The 12068-nt window shown below is 55.2% G+C and overlaps 1 protein-coding gene across 1 annotated transcript in view; it reads left to right on the top strand.

The window, feature by feature from the left end:
- LOC6590783 overlaps window positions 1-11723 on the top strand; it is a 35139-nt gene extending 23416 nt beyond the window's left edge. Inside the window, exons 6-19 of the mRNA XM_026986743.1 lie at window positions 11-432; window positions 505-1361; window positions 1431-1703; window positions 1824-2180; window positions 2244-2309; window positions 2396-2440; window positions 2668-2709; window positions 2775-7211; window positions 8217-8776; window positions 9090-9524; window positions 9603-10060; window positions 10094-10257; window positions 10342-10463; window positions 10542-11723. Of these exons, the coding sequence (XP_026842544.1) occupies window positions 11-432; window positions 505-1361; window positions 1431-1703; window positions 1824-2180; window positions 2244-2309; window positions 2396-2440; window positions 2668-2709; window positions 2775-7211; window positions 8217-8776; window positions 9090-9524; window positions 9603-10060; window positions 10094-10257; window positions 10342-10463; window positions 10542-10698 (8395 nt within the window). The 3' untranslated portion in view covers window positions 10699-11723. The remainder of the gene's footprint in view (window positions 1-10; window positions 433-504; window positions 1362-1430; window positions 1704-1823; window positions 2181-2243; window positions 2310-2395; window positions 2441-2667; window positions 2710-2774; window positions 7212-8216; window positions 8777-9089; window positions 9525-9602; window positions 10061-10093; window positions 10258-10341; window positions 10464-10541) is intronic.
- Window positions 11724-12068: the final 345 nt, after the last annotated feature.

The following is a 12068-nucleotide window of genomic DNA, read 5'->3' as shown; positions in this document are numbered from 1 at the left end:
TGTGGAACAGCGGCAGTGGCAGCAGCGAGCATCCCTCGTTGCTGGGCGTACGCCTGCCACCGGACACGGAGATCATCAAGTATACGTCCTCGATTGTGGGCCCCAAAATACCTGGTACTACATCACGGGGTCGCAAGAAGACTATTTCCGAAACAGAACAACAACAGACCACACATCAACAGAAACAACAACAACAACAACAACACCAAGCAGAACAACACCTACTCCAACAACAATTACAACAGCAACAGCAAAAAGAGCTCGACAGCACCACAAATGCACTCTCCTCTCTGCTTGCATTTCCAGGTCTCAGTCCCGCGAAGCGGGCTAGACTCGAAATGGAGTACGCGGCAATGGCAGCAGCCGCCCAACAGCACCAGCAGCAGCAGCAGCACCAGCACCAGCACCAACAGCACCAGCACCAGCAGCAGCATCACCAGCAGCAGCAACAGCAACAGCAGCAGCAGGCGGCAGCAGCTGCTGCAGTGGCAGCTGCCGGAGGACTCCATGGAATGCTGGGAGCCGCTGGCATGCCAATGGGCAGTCTGTCCGGCCTCACGGGCATGTCCAATCCGTTGGATCAGCTGAGTGTCACCAAGTCCAGTGCCTCAACGGTGACCAGCAATGCCAATTCTTCGGCGTCCTCGATGGGCGGCCACGGTCACGGCCAGGGCTCATCGAGCGATCGGGTGGAGGTGATCAAGCTGCCGCCGACCATCACCTCGAACGGCGCCTACAATCTCTCCAGCAAGGGCAAGGAGGTGCACGATCTGACCAGCGATCATGCAGCCCCCGGCTCGGGTGGCGTTAATCTCAGCCTGAAGTCGGCGTCCAGTGCGTTGCCACCCGCCGCCACTGGGGCAGTGGGCTCCGCCTCGAATCCCATCACCATCGACGACTTTGATGCGCCGCTTAATCTGTCCATGAAGCCTTCGGACAAGAGCAGCGGCGGAGCCCCAACGGCGTCCACTTCCACCTCCAGCTCGGCGCTGGCCAACATGGCCAGTGAGTACCAGGCGGCTGCTCAGGGCGGCAACAGCCTGCAGTCTCTGAGCTCCATTACGGCCGCTCTCGGCGGCAGCAGTGGGGGCATGCCGGGTGGGTCCATTTCGGGCAGTGGCGATACGTCGCCGGCACCTCAACACGGAGGCGGTAGCTCGACAGGCGGAAACTCGTCGGGCGGCGGCGGCGGAGGAGGCGGTGGTTCCTCCTCGTACAAGGAGGGGCGTCCGCGCAATCTGGGACGTGGAGTGTCCAAGCCCAAGAAGAATACAGTGGCCTCCCTGCTGGCCCAGTCGCGGGCTGTGGGCCTCAAACCGATGCTGGCCACCCAACAGCTGCTCCAGCAAGGAGCGGACATTGTGAGTTCTACTCCCCAAGGATCCCCAGGGATCAGCTCTGAAATTTGCTGAACTTTCTCTCATTTGCAGGAGAAGATCCGGCTGGCATTGAGCGAGGCCAATGCGCACATGGAAACATCAACGGACTCGGAGAGCATGGCCGCCGAGAGCGGGCTGTCGGAGTCGGAGAGCGAGGATGCCAACATACACAATGTGTCGGAGCTGCGAGTGCCCCTGGACATGGGCTGGAAGCGGGACACGGTCATCCGAGGCCTGACCAAGCTGGGACAGATCCGTGGGGAGGTCACCTACTATGCGCCGGGCAGTGTGGCGCCCCTGAAGACCATTGGACAGGTTTTTGCTGTGAGTTTGTAGGGCGAACTTTTTCTCTCCTTTTGGCACACGAATCCACACCCAAGCGACCCCACACCCACCCTCCTACCCATCTTTGAGAGCAGGACTCTAACAGCTTTTTCTCGACAGATCCTGGAGCAGCAGCCATCGAATCTGACGCGCGAGAACTTTAGCTTCTCCGCACGGGCCATTGTGGGATCGTTTCTGCAGCCAGCGCCGCCGCCGTATGCCAACGATGGCGAGTACATACGGATGACCGACGAGGATGTGGCTAAGCGGCTGGAGGACCTCAAGGTGTTCACACGCCAGACACTCAATGTGGAGCAGCGCATCGAGATTGCCAAGCAGCAGCAGGCGATGCGGGATGCCAAGAAGCTGCAGAAGGAGGAGCTGGCGCGCAACAAGGAGAAGGCGCGCCAGGAGAAGAACGCCAAGCTCGAGCAGCAGCGCAAGGAGAAGGAGATGAAGAACCAGCAGGCCATCGAGGTGAGCCCGGAGAAGGGTATGGTGGTGGTGTGGCATGCAATAATCCAAACTCCTTTCTTTCAGGAGCGCAAGAAGCGGCAGGAGGAGCTCGATCGCCTCAAGCAGGAGGAGCTGCTCAAGAAGCAACAGGTCAGTCTCTCCCTCCCCCCCTCCAGGCGGCACCCAGGCAGATTTTCCATAATTTCCATTTGTTTTTGTTTTTTTTTTTGCACTAGGAGAAGGAGAAGCGTCGTCAGGAAGCAATTTTAGCCAAGGAACAGGTACAAAATGCAATTCCCTTTTCGTACATTTTGTACTCCTCTTTCCTCTCCCTCTCTCATCTCCTCCTCCTCCCCCCCTCCACACATTTTGTGCTTTGTTTTTAAATATTTTTCAACCTTGAGTTCGGTTTGTTTTGGCATTAATCCCTGCTTCGGCCATCTTGCTCCTTTAAGAACTCGCAGGAAATACCTTTCCACTAACAAATCTGCTCTTTTCTTCCTCGCAGGAACTGCAGAAGCAGAAGGAACTGCTGCTGGCCGCTGAAATGGTAAGAGCATCCATAGATTATCCCAAGATCAATCAATAACTGACCTGATCTCTCCTCGAAAACAGGAACGCGAACGTCGACGGCAGCACATGAATCTCATACGGATGCTGGAGGTGCGGCGCAAGTTCGAGGAGCGGGAGAAGAAGAAACACCAGCTGGTGCTGGATCGCCTCATACTGCGCGAGCGCCGCATGGCCGAGAGGAAGCGTGACGCGGAGATCCTACAGCTGATACGGCGACCCAACGAGGACTCGGAAATGCTGCAGGAGATGGCGGTGCCGGAGCTGGAGCGCATTGCCGGCAATCGATTGCCGGGCCAGGCAATGGCCGATCTTCTGATGGTCTTCGAGTTTCTGCACAACTTTGGCGAGACCCTCGGCTTCGACATGGAGTCGCTGCCGTCGCTGCAGAACCTCCACGACGCTCTGATCAGCGACAGCAATGCGGATGCCGAGGAGGAGCTGCTGTCGGTGATGACGCACCTCCTGGTGTGTGCCATTGAGGATCCCGGCGTGCCCAATCCCGGCCGTCACACAACGCTGCTGGGCCAGTCGCTGCGCAACGCGGACATAACAAACTCGAATGTGTCGGAGATTCTGCGCATCTACCTGTACGCCACGGCCACCGGAGAGGTGCGCCAGATGCACGGCATCACCGTCGACAGGGAGCGGGAGCGGCGGGTGCCCGACCACCACCAGGTGGACGCCGACACCAGCACGCACTCGGCCAAGAACCAGGAGTACTACAAGCTGCTCCACGAGAACGACACCTGGAAGCTCTCGTACGCCCTCAAGGACCGCCCCTTCGTGGCCCTGAATCCGACGCGCAAGGCCCAGATGTTGGCCCACCTATGCAACGACCTGCTGATGAACAAGGCCGTGCTGCGGCAGATCGACGGCAGCCTCGAGACCTGCGCCCAGATGCGCAAGGAGAAGTACATGACGGACATGAAGGTGCGCAAGTACAAGGCCCTCCACATGCGCAAGGCCCGCATCGAGGCGTACGAGAAGGCGCAGGCGGAGCGGGAGGCGGCCATGCACGCCCTGATGGCCCAGCAGAAGCTGGACGCCGAGCGGCTGGCCCAGGCACAGGCGAAGCAGGCAGAGGCCGTGGCCGAGGCCGAGGCGGCAGCAGAGGCCATGCAGGCGGCGGCTGCTGCCGAAGGAGACGACACATCCAAGGCACCGGACATCGAAGGAGAGGGACTTCCTGTGGAGACCAACAACGGGGAGACCAACAAGGAGGGGGAGGATGGCAAGGACATTCCATCACAGCCCATGGACGTGGATGGCGTTGATTGTGCGGTCACTAATCGGGAGGAGGCCACGCCCGCTGCACCACTCCTCGATTCCTCGCTGGTGAGCCCCGCCAAGAGCTGTATTTCTTCCGTGGATTGCATTACTCCCGGCAAGCAGATGTCGGGACAGGACTTTGCCACACCCACGCCTACGCCAACGCCCACGCCCACCTATCAGCACAACGGTTCGAGTACGCCCACAACAGGTGGCCTAAATGCGGCAGCGGGAGTGGGAGTGGGAGTGGCAACTGTGGCTGGAGGTCTCGAAATGCAGGCAGCCCTGATGCAGGCCAAAAAGAGCGGAGCCCGCAACTCCATCAACGAGGATGGCCACAACGATGTGAGCATCATCGAGGACGACCTCTCCGACCTGGACTCGGAGATCACCAATGTGGAGGAGGACGAAGACAATCGCCTGAGTGCCGATGAGCTGCAAAAGAAGCTGGACAAAATCGTGCGCGCTTCGCTCAACTGCAAGGAGGCGCTGGAGAAGAGCACCAATCAGCTGCGTGCCGCCTGCTTTGGGCAGGATCGCTTCTGGCGACGCTACTGGAAGCTGCCCAAGGCCGGAGGCATCTTCATCGAGGCCCTGGAATCAGCCCAGAACGATATCTGTGACTACCACGAGGCCCTGGAGAATATGGACGAGAAGCGGCTGCAGAAGGAGCAGCAGCAGAGCCAGAAGCAGATCGAGGACGGATCCAAAGACCAGGAGGCAGAGCCAGAGACTGAGAAGGTGGCAGCGAAGGAGGCGGAGACAGCGACGGGCACGGTCACGGACACGGAGACGGTGTCGGTGACGGGGACAGTGCAGCCCATGGAGGTGGATGAATCGCACGCAGAGATGAATCCAGCTATAGCCGTGGCCACAGCAGCACAGGATCAGGATAATCATCCAGAACGGAAGCGGGACGATCAGGACGATGGAGAGGAGGCGGAGGCGGAGGATGACGATGACGATGAGGTCACCGAAGTGAACAAAATCGAACCGGAGATTGTGGATCTGGGCGATGATGATGATGATGATGACGAAGCGGGTGCTGTGCCTCCAACGGTAGCCAAGATCGAACCGCCCCGACCCGAAATCAAGGTCAAGTCGGAGATGGAGCTAATGGGTCCGCCCACCACGATGATCTCCACCAAAACGGACTTCGAGGCGGAGATCAAGATACCCTCGATGCCTGGCCACATGATTCCAACCCTCAACAACAACAACAACAGCATTGGCAACGACAGCAACTGTGATAAGTTGGAGGGAATGGGCATGGGCATGGGTATGGGCATGGGAATGGGAGTGGGAATGGCACAGACATATGGCCAGAATCTGATCACATCTTCGACCATCAAAATGGAGGACCTGAAAAAGGAAACGTCCGACGATTGCATCATTGTGTCCACCTCCAGTGGCGACGATACGCCCAAATGGTTCTCGATTGTGCAGCGCGAGGTGCCGCTAATCAGCGAACTGCCCGCGGAGGAGGGCGGTGTGGTCGCCCAGGAACTGCAGTGGGGCTATGCAAACCAGAACTGCTATGCCCAGCTGCAGCTGCAGGGCCATCCGTGGGACCTGATCAACAACGTGCAGTACTACTCGATACCGATGGAGGAGTGCAAGGTGGATCCGGGGAAGCTGGCGCAGGAGTGCATCTTCTCGCTGAGCGGCCTGGACGAGCGCCAGATGCAGGCCAAGCTGGAGGAGTACGAGGCCAAGATCAAGATCAAGTGCACAGTGCCAAAAAACGGTCTGGAGTCTCCTCATCGCCCCCTCGTGACGACCGATGATGAGGAGCAGGAGATCAAGTTGAAGCCGGATGCCGACGAAGATGGACAGATGGATGTGGATGCGGAGGCGGACGCTGAAGCGGAACCAGATGCGGATGCTGAAACGGACGCTGATGCTGAGGCAGATGGAGATGCGCATGCGGAGAAGGACAACGAGCACGCCGGCAAGGACAAGTTTTTTCGTTTGCGCACTGATGTCCCCCCGGACACGGGCGGGGGAGAAGGGGCACTTGAGGACGGAACAGATGCCCCAGAGCTAAAGCCGAAGATTGAGCTGCGGCTGGATGAGGCCCTGTCGCAGGCCTACTACCACAACATCGCCAACATGTCGCTGAGCAGCGTCCAAACGTACATCCCCATCGACATTCCCCTGCCCCTGTCCATGACGCCCGACGAGCACCGGCTCCTCGAGCAGGTGAAGCTCTCCGGCTTCCCGGACAAAGTGCACGGCGTGTACGTGCCGCAACGCCAGCGCTACGGCTGGTGGCAGCTCGACGACGAGCAGAAACTGCGCCAGCTCCTAAAGACCCTGAATCCGTCGGGGCTGCGGGAACGGGAGCTGCAGGAGAACCTGACGCGCTTCCTCACCCTGGAACAGCCGCTCGGAGTCAACTACCAACTGCAGCCGCTGGAGGCCCACATGGTGGAGTACCTGCTGCCGGACGGGCCGCACGACTGGAACCCCAAGGTGGCCAAGCGGGTGGAACTGGCCCTGCTCGAACAGCTCGAGTCGCTGGAGGACAAGGTGGCCAGCGCCTCGATGCAGCTGAAGAACTGGCAGGTGCCCAATCGCGTCGAGGGCGAGCAGAGCCTGCCGGAGCCGGAGGAGGTCAGCGAAGAGGACTTTATCAGCATCATTCCCATGATCCGGGAGCGGATCATCGATCTGGAGGCCAACATTGAGCGGCGCTACCTGAAGCCGCCGCTCGGCTCGCAGACGGGCGACGCCCACCTGGCCGTGATTGCCCAGAACCAGCACACCTCCACCCAGACCCAGAACTCGGCCTCTGCCGCGGCCTACCTGCTCCAGATGCAGCAGCAGCAGTTGGTCCAGCAGCAGCAGCAGCAACAGCAACAGCAGCACCAGCAACATCATCAGCAACAACCGGGAGGAAACAGTCTCAATCCCTCATCCTTCAACGAGCGCACCATGGCCCTGGCAGCAGCCGCCGCGGCTGCTGCGCCCAACTCCACCAACGCCTCCGGCTGCCCGGGCGAGTCTGGCAGCGTGGAGCCCGTCTCTGGCAACGTCTCGCCAGCCAGCAACTGCGACAGCGACAGGGACGAGAAGGTGGAGAACATACCCAAGGGCCTGGTGCAGTGGCGGGATGCAGTGGCCCGGTCCCACACCACGGCCCAGCTGGCCATGGCCCTCTACGTGCTGGAGTCCTGTGTGGCGTGGGACAAGAGCATTATGAAAGCGGTAAGACAAAGAAATGTACAACCACCCCATACCCTGGCACCACCACTCCCGCCCCAGCCCCAACCATCTATCCATCCATCATCTTTTTGTGAACACTCCCCAGCCAGTGCTCTGCCAACATTTTTTTTTTGTTATTGCACACTCGCTAGACTTTACTCGCTACACGCTACTCGCTACACTCACGCTCACACATGCACATGCACATTTTAATACTAACCGTATTCACCACAGCCAAACCAACGAGTGAGAGACGACGAGAGCTCTCGTTTATTTAGTTTTGCATCGTAGAATATTTTTAAATTTCTTCTTTTTTTTGAGTTTTTTCTTATTCTACCTCTGCATCCCCTTGCCCTTCCGCTTCCGCTTCCACAACACACCTCCTCCTATCACACCCCACGCCCCTACCGGTCCAAAGGAAGAAATTTATTGCATTGCCTGCCAAAAAATATGAAAATTAATTCAAAATTTGATTTGTTTGTTTCCTCTTCTAATTATATTTATATTTTTTTCTTTCTTTCTTTCTTTCTTAACAACTCTCTTGCTCTCTTGCTGAATGTTTGACTTGTTTGTTGTTTGTGGTGTTCTAAATGGTGTTCTAAAACTTTAAAAAAAAAAACCAACAAATATGCAACAAATTTAACGCTTTCATAATTACTCACACTCACACACATACACAAACACACCCACATACACACACACATACATTACAATACATTACATTACATTACATTACATACATGAATGCTTTTGTTGCCCTGTTAACGTTTACCGTTTACCGCTATCCGTATTACCATTATACCAACTCCCCCTCCCCCCCACCTGTTGACAAAAAAAAAACCGAACAAAAAATAAATTTATCCCCATCCCTGGACCGACTCGAACCACAACCACAACCCAACGAACCTTCAATCACAACCACAACCGCAACCGATTCCAACTGCAACTGCAACCAATTCCATCTGCAACCGCAACGAACACAACATGTTTTTGGTTTGCGCACAAAAGTATGCAACAAGAAACAAGTCGAGCAAGAAGAGCAGCGCCAAGAAGCAGGCAACACCCAACAAAAAGAAGCAGCAGCAGCAGAAGAATAAGAGCAAGAAGAAGAAGCAACCCACGCCACAGAAAACAACAAAATCGGAACCGCCACCGCCACGGCCCCCGGCGACACCCCCAAAGGAACAAAAGCATCAAAAACAGCAGTCCCTGAGCATCAAAATCAATCTAAAGGCTCTCGCCAAGGCAGCGCAAAACGGACAATCCCCCCCAGCCCAACCGCCTTCCTTATCGCCCTCCCCCAGCGAGGATCAAGACTCCCGCACGGACTCTGACTCGGACTTTGGGGCAAAAACGACGACCACGACCACGACAAAGACAAAAACACGCAAACGTCGACGCTCGGCCACAACCACAAACTCTAGCAAATATTCGAATTCCTTACAGAATTGCCAGTTCTGCACCTCGGGCGAGAACGAGGATAAGCTGCTCCTGTGCGATGGCTGCGACAAGGGCTACCATACGTACTGCTTCAAGCCCAAAATGGACAACATACCCGATGGCGACTGGTGAGTACTCTCTCTCTCTCTCTCAACGCCCTGCATCCCCATTTCCATCTCCATCTCCATTTCCATTCCACCACACACAACGTTGCCTCATTCTGTGCACACACAAAAATCATCCATGGATGTCCTTCTTGTCCTTTGTGTCGCGTTGTTTGTTGAACGTTTATGTGACCGTTAACCGTTGAGACACTCTGTTGTTGCGTGGCACTGTTGTTCCCACACCCACTCCCACTCCACCTCCACCTCCTACTCTCTCAAGGCAAAAAGGATCCCCAGAGTAATCCTTCCCCTCTCGCTCTCGTCTGTCTCCCTCCAGGTACTGCTACGAGTGCGTGAACAAGGCCACCAATGAGCGCAAATGCATCGTGTGCGGCGGCCATCGTCCCTCGCCGGTGGGCAAGATGATCTACTGCGATCTGTGTCCGCGCGCCTACCACGCCGACTGCTACATCCCACCGCTGCTGAAGGTGCCGCGCGGCAAGTGGTACTGCCACGGCTGCATTGCACGGGCCCCGCCGCCCAAGAAGCGGAGTGGCGGCACCAGCAGCAGCAGCAGCAAGTCGCGTCGCGATCGCGATGCCAGCACAGCCGCCAAGCGGCGCAACGACAAGCCGGGACTACCAGGGCCAGTGGGTGCCACCAGCATGGAGCACTTGCCCCAAATGGGGGGAGGGGACGCGCAGCACCAGCTGCAACAGTCGCTGAATTCGTCGCACGACGAGTCCATGACATCGCTGCCGCCGCCTTTGAGGTGAGTGTTGACACAGCCACCAGTGCGGGCCCGGGACACACATATAATCCGCCCCTTTACTCCCTGTTTTTTTGGTAGTCCGGCGCATTCGATTGCCTCGGCCACGTTCGAGGATCAGCAACACACCAACTCTATCGACAGCAGCCGTTTCCAGGCGCATCTGGGCAACAGCAACAACAACGGGGTCGTGCCGCTGCCCGAGGAAGTGGCTGTCGCTCCGACGGGATACCCGGTCTATCCGCAAGCCAGCGCCTTTGCCGCTGGTCTGGTGAACCCCACAGGACCCACAGTTCTGCCCATACTTCCCGTACCCCATGGACCGATGCAGTTCAGCAACGTGGCCATGTCGCCACGGGCTGTGACGCCCACCCGAACGCCGACGCCGACACCGGCGCCGACACCACCGCCACCCGGGCCACTGCATCCGCCCGTGCCCACATCGACGACACCGCTGCTTATGCAGGCTTCGCCGACGGCCCTAAACGCCATCTGCCAGTCGCCGCCGCATCAGCAGCCGATGACCATGCCCTCGCCGCGTGCCTGCACACCCACACCACCCACGGTGGGAGCGGCAGGGGGAGTGGGAGTAACGCAAATGTCACCGCCGCCCATCAATATACATGCCATACAGGAGGCCAAGGAGAAGCTAAAACAGGAGAAGAAGGAGAAGCACGCGACCAAGAAGCTCATGAAGGAGTTGGCCGTTTGCAAGACGCTCCTGGCCGAAATGGAGGTGGGTTTCCCATTTCACATTTCCCATTTTCCATTCCCAATGCCTAAGGCATACCTAACACTGTATTTTCGTTCTTTCGCGCAGCTTCACGAGGATTCGTGGCCATTTCTGTTGCCCGTGAACACCAAACAGTTTCCCACTTATCGCAAGATTATCAAATCCCCCATGGACCTATCCACCATTAAGAAGAAGCTCCATGATTTGAGGTAGGGAATCGCCAGCCGCCCCACGATCACTTGCATCCAAGTATTAATTTCCCCTCGATATCTCTTTTGGTTATACAGCTACAAGGCACGCGAGGACTTTTGCGTGGATGTGCGACAGATCTTCGACAACTGTGAAATGTTCAACGAGGATGATTCGCCTGTTGGAAAGGCGGGGCACGGCATGCGCAAGTTCTTCGAGTCCCGCTGGGCAGAGATGACCGAGAAGCACTCCTGATCGTATCCGCAGCTCCAGCTTGCCACCAGCGACAGCTCCACACCGGATCCCATAGAAATAGTGATACCAACGGCGGAAACAACCGCCGAAGCAGCACAATTTTGGCCAAGAGATTAGGACTAGAGCAGAGAAGGACGAGTGGGAGGCATACAATTGTATATAATTATAGAGGGATAGCCGATACAAGCAAAACACACACACAAGAAGCATTATTATATTTATATATAGTACGATTAGATATATATATATATATATAGCCCACGTCCTACGCTGTTCGTTGACGAGACCTTTGCAAGAGCGCCTCGAATGTCCTCCCCAGTAGCCAGGCGAACAAGCGTGTGCCAGCAACAAAATTGTATCTAGTTGATTAAGCATCCACGAAAGCAAGGAAACAAAACAGTGAAGCAGTATAAACCATAACTATTAGCCAACATAATCGAGCAGCTCCTACATATAGCTAAAATCGTTTAAGAAGCCATCCACAGTACAGACGCGACTCTCTGACAAAATGAACGTACAAAATGAAACTATGTCGCCCCAGAAAAAACCAACCCCCATTCAATCAATCGATCCATCATTCGAACAGTATTTTGTGCACTCTGTGCAGCTCTGCGTCTCGCTTTGTTTTACACAATTCTAAAACGTAATAATTTTAACTCTTAATTTAAATTGTAATTGTAACTGTAATTGTAATTGTATTTGTATCTGTAATGTTTTATGTTTAAAGCTGACATCAACGAAGCGCTCATTTAAGTTTTAACGTGTATTACTGTATTGTACTTATAGCCACTCCGACAATTGTATTTAAACATATATACACATACCTATATACTAGCATTAAAATTAACATTAATATTAACTAGAGAGAGCCTTAATCTGGCAGCGGAGCGGACTCAAATATACTCAAAAGGGATGGCAGTACGTGGCACAGATCGAGAGTTGTAAATGAATGTGAAACGAAGGCAACATACAATTAAATTAAATTGAATGTATTAAATTATATTCTCTGTGTAAATTTTCCACAATGTAGTTGGCATTTTTAATCGCAACTTTTGGCAAATCTCAACACGCAAATTGCAAAACGAAAAACGAAATTCAAATACAAACAAAAGTTAAATATTAATCAAATGATGTTGAATGGCGGGAGCGAGAGACGGAGACCCTTTGTTGGACATATCCTAGCGGGATTTAAGCGCAACTCCAGAGGCGAGAAACGAGAATTGAGATTAACGGTTTAGACGTAGAATCGTGAGGGGCAGAATGCAGATGCAAATGCAAGTTTTAGCTGTAGATAGTCTATATCCAAAAACAATATATGCACGCGCCTAAAGTGTAGTCCCTAGCCGTTGTTGGGGGAGCATTATGAGAAT

Source organism: Drosophila persimilis, unplaced genomic scaffold (assembly GCF_003286085.1).
Source record: "Drosophila persimilis strain 14011-0111.01,24,50 unplaced genomic scaffold, DperRS2 tig00000002-arrow-pilon, whole genome shotgun sequence".
Classification (NCBI taxonomy): domain Eukaryota; kingdom Metazoa; phylum Arthropoda; class Insecta; order Diptera; family Drosophilidae; genus Drosophila; species Drosophila persimilis.
Note: the sequence above shows the minus strand (reverse complement) of the source record. Positions and strands in the feature narration are given on the sequence as shown.